Below are 18,840 nucleotides of genomic sequence, written 5' to 3'. Positions count from 1 at the left end.
CCCAGTGTTTCCAGAGAAGACAGCCTGAGGGAGAGGAAGTGGTGCTAATTAAGTCCTCCCCCTGTTTTCCAGGCACAGGAGCCTTCTGCAGATGTCTGTTGTTAGGCAGTGTTTGGAAGAGTGTGGCAAATACAGAAGCAGGCTTGCCTTCCCCAAAGGCACAAACCTTCACAGGTCACAGGCAACTCTAGAAACACACTCTTCCAACAGCCCCTGTGATAGAGATGGCAGACCTTCCGGGGAGGCCGAAGGGCCTCACTGATTGTTCTCTGCGCTCGCTCGCACGCGCATGCGCGCGCGCACACACGTGCATGCGCACAATTCCTCCTGCTTCTTCAGGTGTGCCTTGTACTTCTTACGGGCCCGGTCTCTGCCTTTTACCTTTCTAATTTAAAAAGATTACTGAAGACTCTGTGAAGCCTTCCTGCTGTAACCCAGCTTGCCTCACAGTGGGCCTGCTGGAATGGACTGGAAGCAGGATTGGGAGCCCTGGGTGGGCATCCAGGTGCTGCTATACGTGTGCCTTTGGTGGTTCCCCTAAATGCTGTGATCCCCAGAGAGAGGCAGGTAAAATCATCTTTCTAGGGTTGCTGAGAGGCTCAGAGGAGGGGGAACCTGGAATATGGCCTGGGGAGGGCTTTTCTCTGGTGAGCCCCCTAACCAGCTGCGTTTTCTCCTGCATCCAGACCCCTCAGGGTGACTGTATTTGTCCACATTTGCCAGGGACAATCCTGGTTTACTCCTATCCTTCTGACATAATTGTTAATAACATCCTTTTCATGCTCAGAAGTGTCCAGCTTTAGGCAACAAATTATGTGCTCATACTATTTTTACCTCCCTTGAATACTGTAATTCCAATTTTATGAATGTAAACATGCTGGTGATAGGGGCTGTTTTTCACTTTCTGGTGTTTCATAAGCACAGAGGAAACCGAATTTGTCTGATTCGGAACACTGAGGCAGCTCTGAAAATAAGATAGCATTCCCAGTCACCGTGAGACTGGGCACAAAACCCCCCTTTCATGTAGCATGGACCGTGTGCTCATAGTAGGGGGTGACTATTTGGCTTCAGCTTGGAAGCGGTGACCTGGTGTGGAAATACTGTTTACTAGGCTAGCGTGTGCTTTCTATTTATTTTAATTTTGCTTTATATTTACAAAATAGAAATAAATTTGTTTTTATTAAGTCATATATAATCATTGTAAGCATCGAGAAGTTTCTAAAGAAAGAAAATTGAAACCGCCTATCATCCAGAGATAACCATTATTAATATTCTATTTTACTTTTTAAAAGTTTATTTATTTTTGAGAGAGAGACAGAGCACAAGCAAGGGAGGGGCAGAGAGAGAGGGAAACAGAATCCAAAGCAGACTCAGGCTCTGAGCTGTCAGCACAGAGCCTGACGCAGGGCTTGAACTCATGAACTGTGAGATCATTACTTGAGCTAAAGTCGGATGCTTAACTGACTGAGCCACCCAGGTGTCCCCATTTTACTTTTTTTTAGACTTACTCTAATCTGTCACACAATGCATGTGTACATATTGTTATGCCCAGAATTCGTGATCCCCAAAGACCACCAGGGAGCCTAGTCTGATGCAAAAGCAAAGAGCCTTTATTCGAGCTAGCTCGAGCTCAATCCCCTACCTGCACCAACAGAAGCAGCGGTGAGATGCCGGGGAGAGAGAGCGAGTTTCAAAAGCACAAAGTTTTTATTGGGGTCTAGGGGCATTTGGTGAGGTAACTTCTCACTGGTGACCCTTCCTGATTGGCTGGGGAAGGGTCGTGGCTTCGGCTGATTGGCTGGGGAAGGGTTGGAGTCCTGTTACCCAGGTGGCGGGGCATGTTTTGATCGGGAAGTTACTCAAGAGGAGTAGGCGTGGTCAAGGTGGAGGACACAGAACAAGATGGAGTCGGTCGGTGTAGGTCCGCCCTTTCACATATATTCAACTCCAAGTGTCCTTCCTTCTTTCTTTTTATATATTTTTTGAATTATTTTAACCAATCTGACTAAAATTATAGGTAATGTTTTATAGCTTACTGCTTTCCATTAAGAATATATTTTGGACATCTTGCCATGATAAAAATATGCACTTACATTTTTAATGACTACATTATATTTCACTTTATGGTATAACCTATTTAGCCAATTCCCTACTGACGGATCCTTAGTTTTACTCCATTCTCTTGGTATCAGATACAATGTTGTATGGGTGTCTAATGTTGCTATTACACACATTTTGCTATTAGACATAAAGTGGCATCTTTTTCTGCTATTGGACACATGTTGTGATGAACTACCTTCCATACTGATGTCTTTGGGCATTTGGCTAAATTATTTCCTTATATAAAATTTTATAATTGCATTTTTTTCAGTTAAAAAATATGCTCAATTCTAAGTTCTTTTGTGCCCTATTACTACCCAAGCAGCACACAAGAAGGTGTGTTATCATTGCTTTTAACTGCTAAATAAGCTTACAGGCTTGGTAGGTTTTGAAGCAAAAATACTATGAAATCTTGAAGATAAATTGTTTGGTAATTATTTCATACTACTTTCTACATACTCAGCTTCCTGTCCTGGGACAAAAGGTGGGAAAATGGACCTACTTGCAGCCTCCTTTTCTCTGTCTGGAGGGCCTTGCTTCTCTGCCCTGGTAAATAGAATCTGTGTCATTGAATTACATTCATTAGTGCCTTGGTCGGTTTCAGGAACATCATTTGCACACAATAGACTTTTTGCCTTAGCCTTGACATAGGTGACTCCTCCCCTCACTGCCACCTCTCCCCCTTTCTTTTCTAATGAGAAGATTGTTTCTTCTTTTGTTTTAGGCAGAAAAAATGTCAAAGATTGGGAGTTTTGAAGGATTCCAGCCTGTGTCTCTGAAGCAAGAGGGAGATGACCAACCCTCTGAGACTGACCAACTGTCCACGGAGGAGGGGGACCCAGGCAAGGACCCAGAGCCAAGCCGTATTTCAAGGCAGCCAAGTGTGACTGAATCAACACTGTACCCCAATCCTTATCACCAACCTTATGTCTCACGGAAGTACTTCGTTACACGGGTAAATTTTTTGGTGCTCTGAAGTATTACATAAGACTTCTCTTACCGTATTCTAATATCTATCTATCTATCTATGTATCTATCTATGTATCTATCTATCTATATCACAAGTTTTACCAGATATTTTCACATTTTTTATTTCATCTGATAGTCACAGAAACCATGAAGTAGGTATCCGTATCCCCATTTTACAGGTGAAGGTTCTGAATTTCAGAGAAGTTAGGGGGTCTAGTTTTGATAACCAGGTCGTATAGGAGAGAAGTGGGTCATCCAGTCTCTTTGGATGGATCTTTGGTTCCTCAGTCCTGTGTTCAGGTTAAATCTGACCTCCACAGATTAATGATCTATAGAGAGAAAACCCAAGCAGCTAAAATATAAAGCTGTGTGCCCAGAGTGGGTATTTGTTCCACGTTTGAAAAAGATGTGGGTGATGGAGTGGAAAGGCTTGCTGAGAACGAGTTGAACCTCAGGGTCTACAGGGGGATGATGATATTACTCTGTGGGAGCAGGCACTTTTAAATCCCAAACCTTTGGCTGCATTCTGGAGCTGAGCTCCTTTACTGAGCTCTGAGCGTGAGCAGGGGAGGGGCAGAGAGAGAGAGAGAGAGAGAGAGAGAGAGAAATTCCAAGCAGGCTCCAGGCTCTGAGCTGTCAGCACAGGGCCTGACGCAGATCTCAAACCCAGACTACGAGATCATGACCTGAGCCTGTTGGACGCTTAACCAACTGAGCCACCCAGGCACTCCTAAAAAATGATATTTTGAACTTGTAGCATTTGGATCAAGGACATAGTGCTTTCTGGGTTTGAGTAGTTCTCTCTCTTGAACTCTCCTTCCTACTTATCAATGTTCTTTCCCAGTCCTTCAATATTCTTGTTAACACAGTAGGTATTAGCTCACAGGCTAAAGCCAATTGGCAGCAAAATTGGAGATTATACACTGTGGCAACAGAGACCATCTCATTTTTCAAGTGTACCTGGGACAAATCTTGAAAAAAAAATTCAGCTCAGTCTTACAAGTAAATGGTGGCTAAGATGTGACTATTTATAAAGCTTTAACTAATGAATCCTGATTTGGTAGCTTTTAAAACATCTTTGGTTAAGATAAAATTTTAAAGTGACTCAGTGTGTGTGTGTGTGTGTGTGTGCGCGCACGCGTGTGCACGCGTGCACATGTTTGAAGGTACGATATACCCATATCATCTGTATTCTGCGACTCTTACGTGTTAAGGTGCTATGGTAGGTGCTGTACTATGTGTTTGTGTGATTTGCACATGTAAAGCATATGGTTTGTTTTCCAAAGTATGTGAACTTAATTGAATAAGCAAAATTGAGTTGTAAGATAGTCTGTGAAGGAAATCAAAGCATCCCCTAAAGTTGTCTTATCTTTGGTAATGATGATGGATCAGTCACGGTTTGGTGAGAGAACCGTGAGTGGTATGGAGTAAGAGATTCATGATCAGAAGGTGATGCAGTTATGAGAGCTGGTTGGGAAGTCTCTGCAAACCTGTTGTCTTTGCAATCTAGTGATGAGCCTGAAGTTGCTATAGTCTAACCGGTTCGTAGTCATGAACTGGGAATAAGGAGTACGGGAAAACTGGAACCTGGATGGACAACTCAGAATTCCTGATGAGCAAGCAAAACCCATGAGGAGAAAATGGAATCTGTATGTCTCCAGCCATGTCTAAACTTGGAGGTGTGAGTCACTTTTAGGAGAGGACTTGGTGCCTTTCTACACTGAGCTGCACACTTACCAGCCCAGGGGAAGGAGGTGAGGGATGAAGTCTGACTGTCAGCAAAAGAAGCTATAGCTGTAAGTGCTGCCCCCTGGCATCAGATGAACCTGGAGGTCAGCAGCTGTGAATGTGAGTGCAGGTGGTCTGAAGTGATCTTCCACAGGGAAAAACTCCCTTCTGCCTTACAAATCTTATACTAACATCTCTTGTGGCCAACTCTAATTTGGAAACAGACATGAAAGGAAATTCTAGAAAATGTAGCTCTAACTTAGCTAAATCAGCACAGTTTAAAGCCACCATGGAGGTTTTACTTATTTGTTTGATTGACTGATACTTTTATTTGTGTGTCTCTATGTAATTTATCAAGTGAAGTCCCCTGAAGTGACACTGTAAGGTAGGCAGGGGAGGACTCATCACTCTTGGTTTATTGTAAACATACTGAAGTTTCAGGGGAGTGAAGTTGATGCTGTTTTAGAATGATGGGCCAATAGCCAAGAAAGAATTCTTGAGATGCTTTAGGCGCAAAAAGGTGGTTTTATTAAAGTATGCGGACAGAACCCATGGGCTGGAAGAGCTGCCCCAGGATTGTGGAGTGGAGACTGATTCTATCCTTGGGAGTTGGGGGAAGTAAAGTCAAGAGGAAGTTTCCAAAAGGATTTTCCTATGCTAAAGAAGACTTAACTGGATCTTGGAGGCCTAGTTATTGTCCAGCTAAGGTGGTTTCTCCCTCTAGCAAAGCATTAGCATTAAGACAGTGGGGAGTTCCTAGAGAAATGTTCTGCCTCAAGGCAGAGGTTCTGACTGCCTCAAGTATTTGAGCCCAAGTATTTGGGCTGAGGGTGGAAGTTTAATTTTATCTGCCATTTCCTTCTGCCTTTGCTTCCTTTGTCAAAGTGACCTGACTGAACCACGTGATATTAATTGGAATAGCTCTAGCTCGAATCTGTATCTTCTGTCTGTAAGTCTAGTGCTGTTCCTACTGTAATGTACAGTGGCATTCATGGCCCTTTTAGAAGTAAGTCAGTCAATGACTGCAGTCTGTGTGAAAAAGATCTCCTTCGGATATGTAGAAACAAACCCTACATTCTCAAGAACTTGGGAGGGAAAACTTCTAATCTTGTTAATTAATTTAAAGTAGACTTGAGGATTCTTTAAGGCTGTGAGGGCTACATTCCCAAAGCACTCAGCATTTGCTCTCCTTCAGGTCAAGAGACAGAATATAGATTTTTTTTTAGCACGTGAGTATGATGAATGTGCTTTGTGTGTGTGTGTGTGTGTGTATTTCCTCATTTGCAAAGTGTGGATAAAATATCAGTTTTACACAGAGGTTTAAATAGGCTGATTTTGTAAATATTCTTAGCACAGTGCATGACACATCTATTAACATTCCATAAGCAGCATCTCATTACTCTTATAAATGCTTTCTTCCTTTCTTGTTGATTTGACATTCTCCCTTCTGTAATTGGTCACAGAGAATGACATTAAGATGCCCATGACCTCCCCATGACCTCCAGAGTGAGATATAAATGTCAATGTATAGTGTCTATAGCAGCAAAGAGGTTTGACCAAAGGAAAATAATTCATTTTCTCGGGGAATAATTCAATAAGACCCAGGCTCTGGGTCTGAATGATTCAGATCTATGAAAGATTTATCATAAAAGATCACTTCCGTAGCGCTGAAATGAGATCTACAGATGATCTGGTCCACTGATTCTCCATCTTTACCGTACAAACAAATGACCTTGAGATCTTGTAAAAGTGCTGGTCTGATTCAGGAGGCCTGGAATGAGACCTTAGATTCTGCATTTATATAGATTCTATGGCAAAAATGATGCTCTCTGTCCACAGACACCTCTTGAACACCAAGGAGCTGGTCAACACTCTCATTCTCAGAAGTAACTAAGGCCCAGAGGAGGCTGTTGCTTGTCCATTGTCATAGCTATTGTCCAATGTCATGAGTACTGACTTGCCCAGGAGGCTAGTAGTAAGTGGTAAAGTGAGGCTTAGAACCAAAGTTTCAACTTCCTGATTCATAGTTCTATGATCCCATGCCCAGCAATTAAAAAGAAATAAATATATTACGGTGTAAGAATCTAAAGCATATATGTTGTAAATTCAGAAGAACTGTGAGTAAATGAGTTGAGGAATTCCTTGATCAAGCATGTTATTTTATTAAATGTTTTCAAATCATTTTGCAAGAGGTAGTTTATTGGGAAAAAAATGTCGATAAGCAAAATAAAAGTCACCATAGTTCACTACTCAATGTTAACCAAAGAAGTTTGAATGCGTGCTTATACATTTTGGTGCATATCCTGTCTTACTTTTTCCTTACATGTGCAATTTGTTGCATAAAAATATTTCCTATGGCAGTAACTCTACATCCATAACATCATTTTTAACAGTTCTAGAATATCCTACTGTGGAGATATACAACAATTTATATAACTTTTTCTGGATATTTAAGTTGTTTCCTATTTATACCTTATAAGCCAGAAAGGAAAATTACTCTTTGGCTTGCTGTGGCAGAATGACACTCAGTTTCTTAGGTGCCAGGAGTAGATACCCAATGCTATATAATAGGAAGGAGGATCAGTTATATGAGTTTCAAAGTGGATATGCAAAGATGTGACTGCTCTGGAAGTTTAAATTAATTCAGGACAAACAAGAGGCACTTTTTTTAGCACCATAACCTTATGCATTAGACCAGACCTCTGAGTACCAGATCATAAAAGAAGTCAATCTGCTTCCTTAAACCTCTTATGTTTTTTCATAGGGCATCTGGGATGTTGTTTCTTATCCACAGGCTTCCAGACTATTATTGATTTACTAAACCAAGCCCTTCCAACAAAGCAACATTCTTGCTTAGAGCCAGAAGGGGCCTGAGAGAATATCTAATCCAACCCCTAAAACACACAAAGGAGATGTGACTTCTCCAAAGTCAACCAGCAATTTAGGGGCCGTACCAGGACAAAGAGCTAGGGCTCCTAACACTTTTTACTACCCCTCCAGTGCCTTTGACCTTGGGCAATGAATGAGAGGTCACAGTAATGAATGTCTGAAGCACTTGCTATCAGTCTGGTTGGACAATTTTTTCCTCCTGTTTTTGTTCATTTGCTATTATTGCTCAGACATGTCTAAAAAAGGCCTAGTGCCTTTTCTGAACAAAAGTACCACTCAAGGCTAATAACTCGAGGTATATTATGATAATCCCTTTAGTTGTGGAGACTGATATTCAAAAGCAACTTCTTATGAAAGGAACAATACTTGATACGCATGGGGAAAGATATTTTTAAACTCCCTGTAGGACTCTGTATTTGCAGATACCTTATCAGAAAGTTGAAAGCGATTAGGGATGGGGAATTATCTCTAAATTTATACTTGAGAATGTAAATTACATACAAACTAATGGGACTAAAACTATTTGATCTTTTAATATTTAATTAATGGTTCCCCATGGCCTTTTTATAGCCCGTGTTCTATTGTGAGGAACGAGACTTTAATAAGCAGGTTTGGGACTTCCCATTGTGTAGCACGATGTCATTGCTTTCATGACACTAATTTGGCTTTCATACTCTCTCCTTTCCCCTCTTCTCTTACTATAGGGTTCCCTATGTCTTGCTTTTGCATTGGGAACAACTAAATAAATATATTAGTTGTATTGTTATTTTATGAGCTGCTTTCTGGTCTAGAAATTACATATCTCACTGGGCAAAAGATTTCTCAACTCCCCTCCTTAGACTGAAATCCCTTGAAGAGTGTAATAAAGTTGATATTTCTTCTGAGGACAGATACTTAACAATAACAAAATAAGAGGCGTTTCCTTTATTTTCAAGGAGAGACAGATTTGCCCTGAACTTTACAAATCACATCCAATTTAGAGCAGTTTTTCTTCCCTTATGTGTTTACCACAAAGTGATTTCTATCTGGGCATGATGACACTCACAAGAACGATCTTACTGTGTCTGAGTCCCTGGGAGCATTCCTTTCTTTTTTTTTTTTTTTAATTTTTTTTTTAACGTTTATTTATTTTTGAGACAGGGAGAGACACAGCATGAACGGGGGAGGGGCAGAGAGAGAGGGAGACACAGAATGGGAAGCAGGCTCCAGGCTCGGAGCCATCAGCCCAGAGCCCGACGCGGGGCTCGAACTCGCGGACCGCGAGATCGTGACCTGAGCTGAAGTCGGACGCTTAACCGACTGAGCCACCCAGGCGCCCCGGGAGCATTCCTTTCTATACTGCCCTCACCTCTTACTGTCTAGTTAAGGAGTCCAGTACATGGGAAACTATTACCAGCAGATGTGAGTATTGTTTGTGTGACAACTGGCTCCTGGCTAGTCTAGCTTAAGGAAATGTAAGGAAACACATGTCTTTGTTTTGACTGAGGATGTTTGGTGCTGAACTATTAGAAAAGATGCTGCCGGCTCTGCTGTATAGCTTGTAAATAAGAATTCTCCCTAATGATTTTTCTTAAAATTTAGCATTAGAAATATATGTATATTGGATGAGTGCTTATTATTCCATCATACTTTCCTATTAGTCTTAGGAGTCTTTGAGCTAATTATTCTGTTACAGAACCAGGTTGGATCGCTGGCGGAAAAAACAGGCGGTACTTGGAGATCTTGGTGGATCGGAGTTTTATTTTACACCAGCAGGCTCAGAGGAGATCCTTCTCCACAGATCTGAGTCCTGAGCACAAGCATGGGGGACAATTTATCATCTGTTACTTCTGCAGTCTGCATTAGTAGCAATTAGGCATGCATGGCAAACAGGACAGGAAAGAAGAGCCTGGAAGAGGAGTCTCTAAGCTAGGAACTGGAGCTTATGTTAGTCCTGTCAGCCGTCTTGTGCATAACTTTACTTATTTTCCCAACAGTTCCATTGCAGTAACCATTTGACCTCTAAATCATGGTACGACTATTTTCCTTCCATTTAATATTAATAATAAGAATGAAAATTCAGTGTTCCCAAATATTTTTGGCATTTCCTAACAGCTCTGTTATAGTTAATATTGTCTTATCCACCTTCCACCTAGAAAATGAATAAACTGATATCTGGAATGATGAGGACATAATATGGGTCACAAAGTGGGCAGAAAGGCTGAGATCTAAACATTGCCCCAGATGCAAGTCCGAGTGTTCACACATTATTTAATTTTCTACACTAAATGGCTGAAGTTAATTTAGTTCAGTAGCCATTGATGACAAATAGAAGGGTGTAAATAAAATACTCTAACAGGATACAATGATTAACTGTTCTGTAAAGGCATGACCACTGTTACTGCTGAAGATAAGAACACCATGCTCAGTGAGGACATTGACAGAACTCTGGAGACTTCCCAAATGTTCTATTAAAAAAAAAAAAAAAACATACTTCTGGGGCACATGGGTGGCTCATTGGTTAAGCGTCTGACTCTTGATTTCAGCTCAGGTCAAGATCTCACGGTTCATGAGAGCAAGCCCCACATCGGGCTCTGCCCTGACAGTAGGGAGCCTGCTTAGGATCCTCTGTGTCCCTCTCTCTCTGCCCCTCCCCTGCTCATGCTCTTTCTCCTTCTCTACTCTCCCTCAAAAGAAATAAACTTAAAACACACACACACACACTTTTGTTTAATGTTTAACCTTTGAAAAGGTATAGAGTGAAACACCACCTCCATCCACTGCCCCATCAAGTTCCTTCCTGACTGCAGGGGACCACCGTTAACACATTTTAGGTATCCTTCTAGAGTTGCTTTAGGATATTCAGGCACATGAAAATATTTATTCTTATCCCTTCTCCACTTTTTTTATACAAAAATGTGGCCTATTTACCCTTCTGAATGCTTTTTTCTTTCACTTAATACGTTTTGAAAATTTTCTGTATTATCCCAGAATGCCTCTTTTTTTTGCATATGCATCATATTCCATTGAATGGCTCTGTCCTATAATGTATCTAACAAGTCCCCTATTGACAGATATTTGCATTGTTTCCAAAATTTTGCTATCGACAAACAAGGCTGCAAAGAACACTGGATATACAGCTGTTACTTTGCACAAATGCAAGAACATCCATAGTATAACTTCACAGAAGTGGAATGTGTCGATCAAAGAATAGATCATTTCGATAGATTTTTTCCAATTGCTTTCCATAGGGAAGACAAGTAAGGTTTTGAAAAAGTCTACAGTTTTATATTCATCTTCACATGTTTTGGCAAAGTGCCTGGTGTAAAAGCATTCAACAAAATGCTTATTTTAGGACTATTTCATTATTCTCCAATTTCCCTTACAGTCTTTTTTTCTTCTTCTGAAAAGTCTTAGTTTCACTACTGAGTTATATTAGCTGAGGAAGAAATCATGTAAGTATAAGAGAGACAGGAAAAATCACCTGATGAGTCGTCAAAGAAAGTATGATTTTGAGCACTGGGCCTGGGGCAATCAGGCTGCATTGTGGGAAGAATGGCATGGGGGGTGGGCACTGTCATGGGATCATAGGGAATTTCCCTCCAGCATTATTTGGTCCTGCCAGCAGGGTCACTGGGACCAGTGATGCTGGTGCAGTCTTCTTTGTCAGTGGGTGTTCAAGGCATGCTTGATTAATGCTCCAGAATTCACTGATTTTATGACTCACAGCTTCCAGCAGGCACGGTCTGCCTTGTTCGCTTTCTGACAACGGTGAACCAGCAGCAGAGGAGTCAGAAATCATTCAGTCCACTGGCTGACTGTTCAATTCAACAGGAAATGTGTTAAAATGAGAAAATCAGAATGTCTCGGTGTAAGGGCTGTGATCTTATTTTCTTAAAGACTTCCAGGAGGCTTTCATCATCAGCTTGGCTCAGAAAGCTTTGGTTCTGTCGCCTCAGTTGTCTTTATAGATAAGGAAATGGAGGCCAAGAAAACTCAAATAATTGCCTAGAGGTTACAGAACTCATTTATGACAGATATGGAATAGGATCCGTGGTCACTCGACTCTGTTCAGTGGACATTTCCTGGATGACGTGGGCTGTGCTGAGTGAATCGTAGGGGAGGGGTAGAGCTCTGCATCATTTTCTACCACTTTATCTGAAGCAGCGTCATTCTTTTCCTATTTTTCCTATATGGATTCTCATAAGTTTTTTTTTGTTTTTTTTTGTTTTTTTGACCAATGGACTTTGTAGCCAAAATGTTTCACAGTGTTTTATCATACACTGAGAAAGCAAGCAAACCCAAATCCTACCACCACCCTAGCTCTGAGAGGAAAAGACATTTGAACGGATCCTAGGCCAGACTAGTGTCCCTGTTTCCTTTTGTGAGAGAACAGTCTCAGGCTGGGAGGATTAGGACTGTTAATATTTAGAGAAGATTAGGTGGTTAGTATTAAAGCCCTATTATATAGAGAATATTCAAGAACCGAGAACCTACTTGTCAGTAGCTCAGGGCTGGGATGAGGCCAGAACTACATTTGTAGGTGGAGCGATGGAATGTTTGTTGTCTCCACCCCTTCTTAGCTGAGTGAACTTGACAGGTTGGTTCCCCACACTAGCCTGTTTCCACACCTATAAAAAAGCCGAGATAATTCCTGGGCTGCAGTGGTTCTCAACGTTTGCTGCACATTGGAGTCACCTGGGATGCCTGCAAAACTCCTGAGGTACTGATATGTGGGTCCCACATGGCAGATATCCACTGAGTATCTTCTGTAATGGCCCTGGTATGCAGCCTGGGCACTAGGAGTTTTAAAGGCTCTCCTCACAATTTGATATGTAGCCAAGGTTGAGAATAACTGTCTAGAGAACAGTAGTTCTCAGTGCAGTCCTGCATCAACAGCATCACCTGGGAACCTGTTGGAAATGCAAGTTCTCAGGCCCACTTCAGACCTCCTAAATCATAAACTCTGGGAACAGAGCCCATAAATCTGTGTTTTTGATTCTGATGTGTACTGAAGTTTAGGAATCACTGAGATAGAGGTCTATGAATTTCTTATCATGAAAAGGGTTAATCAAATTTTAAGCTAGAGGTAGGCCCATAAGTAGAAGCACCTGCTTGGAGAAGGGTGAAGAAAGCAAGGTAAGGAGACAAAAAAGTTAATTTCCCAGAATCATCTAAAATTATGGTCAGAATATTAGAAAAAGATTTCTCTTAGGTATTTTATTGCCAGGTGCTCTTTAAAGAGAGAAAGATTTGATTTTAAAAATGTACATATTGCTAAATCCTTTGAACTTTCTGATAAACATGTTTGGGAAAACTGGCCTTCTGAAAATGGGTGTCTTCCTTTCTGTGAGAAGGTATGAGTAAGATCATGGAAGACAGGACTTGGATTACTTTGGTCCCACCTAAGGAGAACAGCTTAGTAAATACCAGAGTTCAAGACTAAGCTCTCCGGCATGCTATGCCTAGAGCAAACAGACAAATGCGAGAACTATCTTTCCCATCAGCTTTTTGGAGAAGGCTATGGGTTATACTCATTAATCATAAGCACAAAGAGGGCTCAGTTTTCTCTAAACTAGATATTTTCTTTTTCCCACTCAGCCAGGGGCCATTGAGACTGCCATGGAAGACTTGAAAGGCCACATGGCGAAGACTCCTGGAGAGACAATTCAAGGCTTCTGGCTCTTGACAGAGTGAGTAGTTATGGCTAAGTGAGGGGCCATGGGAATCTAACATTTTCCTTGACACCACTGTCACAGAATGGGAGATAGATCTATGGCAGAATTTCTTCTGGATACCATGCAAAATAATTGGTTGGCATTACCCCCAGTTAGCGAGTCAAGTTTTGTGGTGCCCTATGGCTGATACATGACTAGGGTTGACTCCTACAACAATTTTCTGGGTATAGTCAGCTATCACTATGACTCCTTAGGTCTTCATAGCTCTCAAGGACTGTTGCACTGGACTCTTCTCTCTGATCTTTTTGGTTCGAGTCTCTGTCTCTTACAACTACTCTCATTCTAGCTACATGAGGCTACTAACCATCCCACTCTGGGTGCAGTGGAAAGGAAGGTTAGAAAAGACAAATGAGGTCAATATATACAGTTTGAATTTTATGTACAATAACATGAGCTGTACATAACATCCCTACAAAATCATGCGGGATAGAAAAGACAAGCCACCAGTCCAGAGTTAGGTTAAAAACCGAGTGTAACACTTGAGACTTTATTCCTTCCAGAAGTTCTCCATTCATCCCTGAGGCTTATCTTAGCTCTAAGGGCTTTCATTGAAAATGACACCATGAAGAGAGTTACCTTGTGTCTTGCCCCGAAATTCTAGTGTCTATGACTTTTTCTCCACCCGCCAGTAGAATATCAAGAATGCCATGGTCTTTACAATAATAAGTAATATATTCACATAATAAGAGAAAGAGGCGCCTCTTTTCTGCTACAGAATACATAACACTAAATGGAGAATATAGTGAGAACTCCATTTTGGATACTCACTAAGTTTTCTGTCTCCAAAGGCTCTAGCCGAAAAGCTCAGTAATTCCTATACCTTGAGTAAAGAAGCATTTAATCTTTCACTCCTGGGCCGGACATTTTCTTTGACTAAGTTTTGGGAGGGTGGGGTTGGTACAGACAACACTTAAATGTCCAGTCTTCTAGTCCAGCAGAACAAAATCTCTCCATCAATGGAGTGTAGAACCAGGTCACCTGTGGATCCATCTGCCTGATGGCCATGTTACATTCTTGTTTCAAATGGGTTCTAAGAATTGAGTGAAAATGAAATTAGAAAGACAACCTGACCATGTCTAAGCATTTGTTTCTTCATGTATAAACTGGAGATAGTGATAAGTACCTGAGGAGTTGTTATGAGGGCTAAATGAGACAGCATGGTAAAACTCTTAGCAAAGTCCCCAGCACATGGTGGATTTTTATCAGACATCAGTGTCCCTCCTCTGTTCACAAGTTATGTCTATTGGTAAAGGCCTTTTGTTTGTGTTTGTTTGGTAGCCTCTGCCTTTATTTTTGTCCTATCCATCTCTATATCTTTCATCTCTGGGTTATCTCTATGAAAAAAAAAGTGTATAATTGAGGCTTTTTGCTTATTCACTTTTACCAACCCTTTTCCAACACCACCTGCCATCTGCAAAGTAAAATTTGACTTGTGCAAATAAAAAAGTCTGCCTTGATTAGGACAGATGTCTCCTTGAATTCTGAAGGTCTAATCAGAAGTAGATACTTAACCTGTTGTGTTCCTACAGTGCATTTCGTTTATAAGAAAGAATGCCCAAATATGGTCTTTCAAAATCCAGTAGTAGCTTTTTGAATTAATTCTCAAATAATAGAATCAGCAGTTTTTTTTTTTTTTTTTTTTTTTTAAATAGTACATGCTTTAATTGCCTGGTCTTTTTTGTATAGAAATGTGGCTTATTTTTGTTTGGAATGTTTTTGTTTCATGATTATAAAGGTCTTTAGATATCAATTTGACCCAAGATAAATCAGACTGTGTGATCTGTATTAAGACTTAGCACCATAATTCTGTCAGTTTGATTTATCGTCAACTGGGATGATTGATAAAACCAGCAGTTGTCAGATAAATCTGAACAGGTGTGCCCCAAGACCCAAGTTTTGCATGTAGCTCTGAACCTAATAGGAAGCTCAAAGGGTTGGTGAAGACTATCTGGCATCTAGTTTTCTATGTCTCTTTTGCTTTGTGGTATATACATTTATGTTACAGACAGTAATGAGGGATGTATCATGTGCGTGTGGAATTTTAAGCAATAATTTTCATTTGCTGTCAGACTTTTCTCCTTTGCACTTTGGAACCATTTCTTCTCTTTCAACGGTAGTTCTTTTGTGTTCTTTTTGGTCTTCCTCTCTGCCAAAATCCTTTCATACCTCTTCCTACTCTCCATCTAAAGCTACTTTTAAGAAAGATTTGAATCCAGTCATTTCTACCATAGTAAGAATTTGCCAGTTGCTTTTCTTTTCCTGTTAAACCTTAAAGCTGGTTCAGACTGTCTTCTTGTAGTGGAAAAAGCTGCCAGTTGCAAAGAAGATGGTCCAGGCATGTGGGCTAAATAAATAGGCTCCCAGTCACTGTGACTGTTCAAGAAGAAGATTGGAGGCATTTGTCAAAGGAAGGGCATGCATGGAGGTTTTGAATGACCTTTCACACTTAAGTCTTTGTAGTGCACCAATGTAGGAAAGGCAAAAGCAACGATAAAAGCAATCAATATCAGCACGAAATCCCCAAAATAACAACAGCAAAACAGAACAAAAGAAAGAACTAAATAAACCAATAAACATATAGGCCCAGAGAAGTACGAGCCTGGGGCTATGCTTTTCCCTTTCTCTTTTTTTCTAATGGGATAAGACCCATCCATCCATTCAGTTTTTATGAGTTACAGAGGCTGTACTATACACCAGCTTCCCCAACTGTGCCAACCATACATAACTCTTTTCAAGTGTAACACTTTTTTGTGTGTGTGACAGCAATGACTGGGCTTTATGCACATCAATGGTTAGCTCCTTTTATGGAGATGAGAAACCCCTAGTTACTCATCCAACAGTTGAAAGAATGTTTGCTTTCAAACAAGTATTCCAGTTTCAGAATGATAAGAGTGAAAAACCCTTCCAATGATATATATATATAGCACATTAAAAAATAACTTTATGACCATGAACTTGCTTTATGTTCACTACAACCTTGCTGGTTTTGTGATTGTCATGTGACAGATGAGAAATGGAGATGTGGGATGAGGAAGTGGACAGCTGAGATCACATAAGGGGTAAAGCAAGGAAGGCAGACTGCTCTCCTGTACTAGCTCGGTTCCAATTCTTTCCCAAAGGGTGTAAGGTATAGGTGCGGGGTCACTCATCACAGCTCAACCTTTAGTCATGGTTGGTCAGAGCCCCAGAAATGGTTTGATATAGGAGTGTGATGTGGGGAGTATCGTGAGCTTAAGGGCCTTGTGTATCTTATTTAAGAACTTAGATTCTACCCTGTAGGCGATGGGGAGGCACTGATTGGTGAGAAAGTGTGACTATATTTCAATTTAAAAAGATCACTGAAGGCTCACAATCCCTTATCTAAAACCCCTGGAATCCGATATGAATCAGATTGAGAATTTTTCAGATTTTAGAAAGGTAAAACAATACATATGCATTTTATGCTCCAAGTGGAGGTCTGCGACAGCCCCCCATAATCAAACACACTAAAATTTTTGCAGGAAAACCTGTCATATTCAACATAGAATAGATGACTGCATGTTGGATCAGATCTGGCTTACCATAAAGTGCGTCTGAGCCACAGCTGCGCCATTTTCAGGGCTTTATTGAATTTGGAATTATGGATGAGGGTGTATGGCCTGTACATGTTTGAAATGTGAAGGATCAATGGATGGCTGGAAGGCTGGCTGCCACACTAGATGCTTGTGCAATATCAGCGAGGGTCTGATCCAGTGGCATGCTGGAGCTGGTTCACACTGGCTTATGAGAGGTCAACATTACAATTTCAGGAATTTTGAGAGTTGGTTGTTAATTATTAAAACATAAAATATCACACCAAGTGAATTAAACTTAAAGGTGATGTAGTCAAAACTCCTTACTTTTTGATTTTTTTTTTTTTTTACTTTGTTTTGCTGTTGATTTGCTGTTGGGGTGATTTATGCCTATTATGCTTGCGTAGTGGAAATACTACATGATAACTTGCTACTGTACCTCTTTTCTCCGCTACACATTCAGTGGTGTCATGTACGTGGCTTGGAATTGACCCTGGGGGCAGTGATTCCATCATGGAAGTCAGCAAACACTAGATATCAGAGTTCAATTTATTGCTTTTTTGATTGTCTAAACTTTAGAAAGCAACAGGGAATATGTTAATGCAGAATAAGCTTCCAGGTATGCCATGTCTGTGGCTGTGATATTGTAAATACATAGAAAAAAACTTGAGGAAATATAGTTCCAGCATTTAAAAACTATTGTCCAGTTCCACAAAAGTCACCTTCTTTATTGAAGAATAGGTTTAACTCTGGACAGGCAGCTAAGGGAAGCTTCATGCCAAGCAGAGGCTGCTGAGGGTCTGTATTCTGTATTCTGGCTAGGGCAGAAGACATTGGGGTTCTCACACCTACACTGCTGACCCCCAGCCCAAGCTGGAAATTATAAAAAGCCCCTTCTTTCTGTTACAACCCTCTTGTGCTCTTTTCTGCAAAAACATAACATGGTGCACACTTGAAAGAAAAATGCATGACAGGATTCTGTTGTTAATCATAGAGCATATACTGAAGGGTGCATATGGGACTGAGAGGCAAACTAACAATTGACAGAGCAAGGCTTTGTGGATCTCTCTGTTTAATTGTCTGTGAGGCAGGAGTTCAGGCCAATTCTTGGGCTTTGGCCTGGGAAACTGATGGGTTCCCTGTGTCGCCATTCCAGGCTTAGAAGGAAACGATAACTCTATTGAGAAACCGCCATATGCCAAACAATGCAGAAGAAACTTTGTGCCTGCAGTGTTATTTAATTATCCCAACAATCTTGTCATTCCCTTCTTATAGAACTTGCTGAGTACAGTTTTGGGGAAAAAAATGTGTCTGAGGTGTCCATAGGACATCCACATGGAGATGTTGAATGGATGGATTTACATATGCATCCAGATACTGTCTTAAGTAGTGTGCTCAAAAGGGACAGTAATCTTGACATATTTGTTTCTTATAGCCTTCTATAGAATCTAAGGGTGTAAAGTAACATTAAATCGGTAAAAGCATTTTTCAAGTGATGTCACCCAAACTCGGGTGAGCTGTTTTGCAATGTTCTAAATTTATACTGGTATATTATTCAGTTAAATTAGAAAGATTAGTTTGAAGGCACTTGGGTATAGGCTATGAGGAGATGGAGAGAGAGGCCGACAGGAGAACTAGAGAGATGCAACCATCAACTCCAGTTAGATCCCAATTAGCTGAAACCATTAAGAATAGTACCCTGAGAAGATGCCACTTAGGACCCAGACCTCTAGTCCAGTCCATCCTGGAGCTTTATATGCCTCTACAGCTCTAAAGACAACACAGTGTCTATCTTAACTTTATCTCCTCCTCTTATTGCCCTTCTTGGTCCTTCTGGGAAACTACTTTTTGAAGAAATTGTGTGTATACTTTCAGAAGTGATCCAT

At 40.8% G+C, this 18,840-nt stretch overlaps 1 protein-coding gene across 1 annotated transcript in view; it reads left to right on the top strand.

The window, feature by feature from the left end:
- The first annotated feature begins 2,828 nt into the window (after nucleotides 1–2,828).
- Nucleotides 2,829–18,840, top strand: part of TPRG1 (tumor protein p63 regulated 1) — an 81,032-nt gene continuing 65,020 nt past the window's right edge. The window contains exons 1-2 of the mRNA XM_049628417.1: nucleotides 2,829–3,055; nucleotides 13,267–13,358. Of these exons, the coding sequence (XP_049484374.1) occupies nucleotides 2,834–3,055; nucleotides 13,267–13,358 (314 nt within the window). The 5' untranslated portion in view covers nucleotides 2,829–2,833. The remainder of the gene's footprint in view (nucleotides 3,056–13,266; nucleotides 13,359–18,840) is intronic.

Source organism: Panthera uncia, chromosome C2 (genome assembly GCF_023721935.1).
Source record: "Panthera uncia isolate 11264 chromosome C2, Puncia_PCG_1.0, whole genome shotgun sequence".
NCBI classification, from domain to species: domain Eukaryota; kingdom Metazoa; phylum Chordata; class Mammalia; order Carnivora; family Felidae; genus Panthera; species Panthera uncia.
This window is presented reverse-complemented; position numbering and strand designations above follow the sequence as displayed.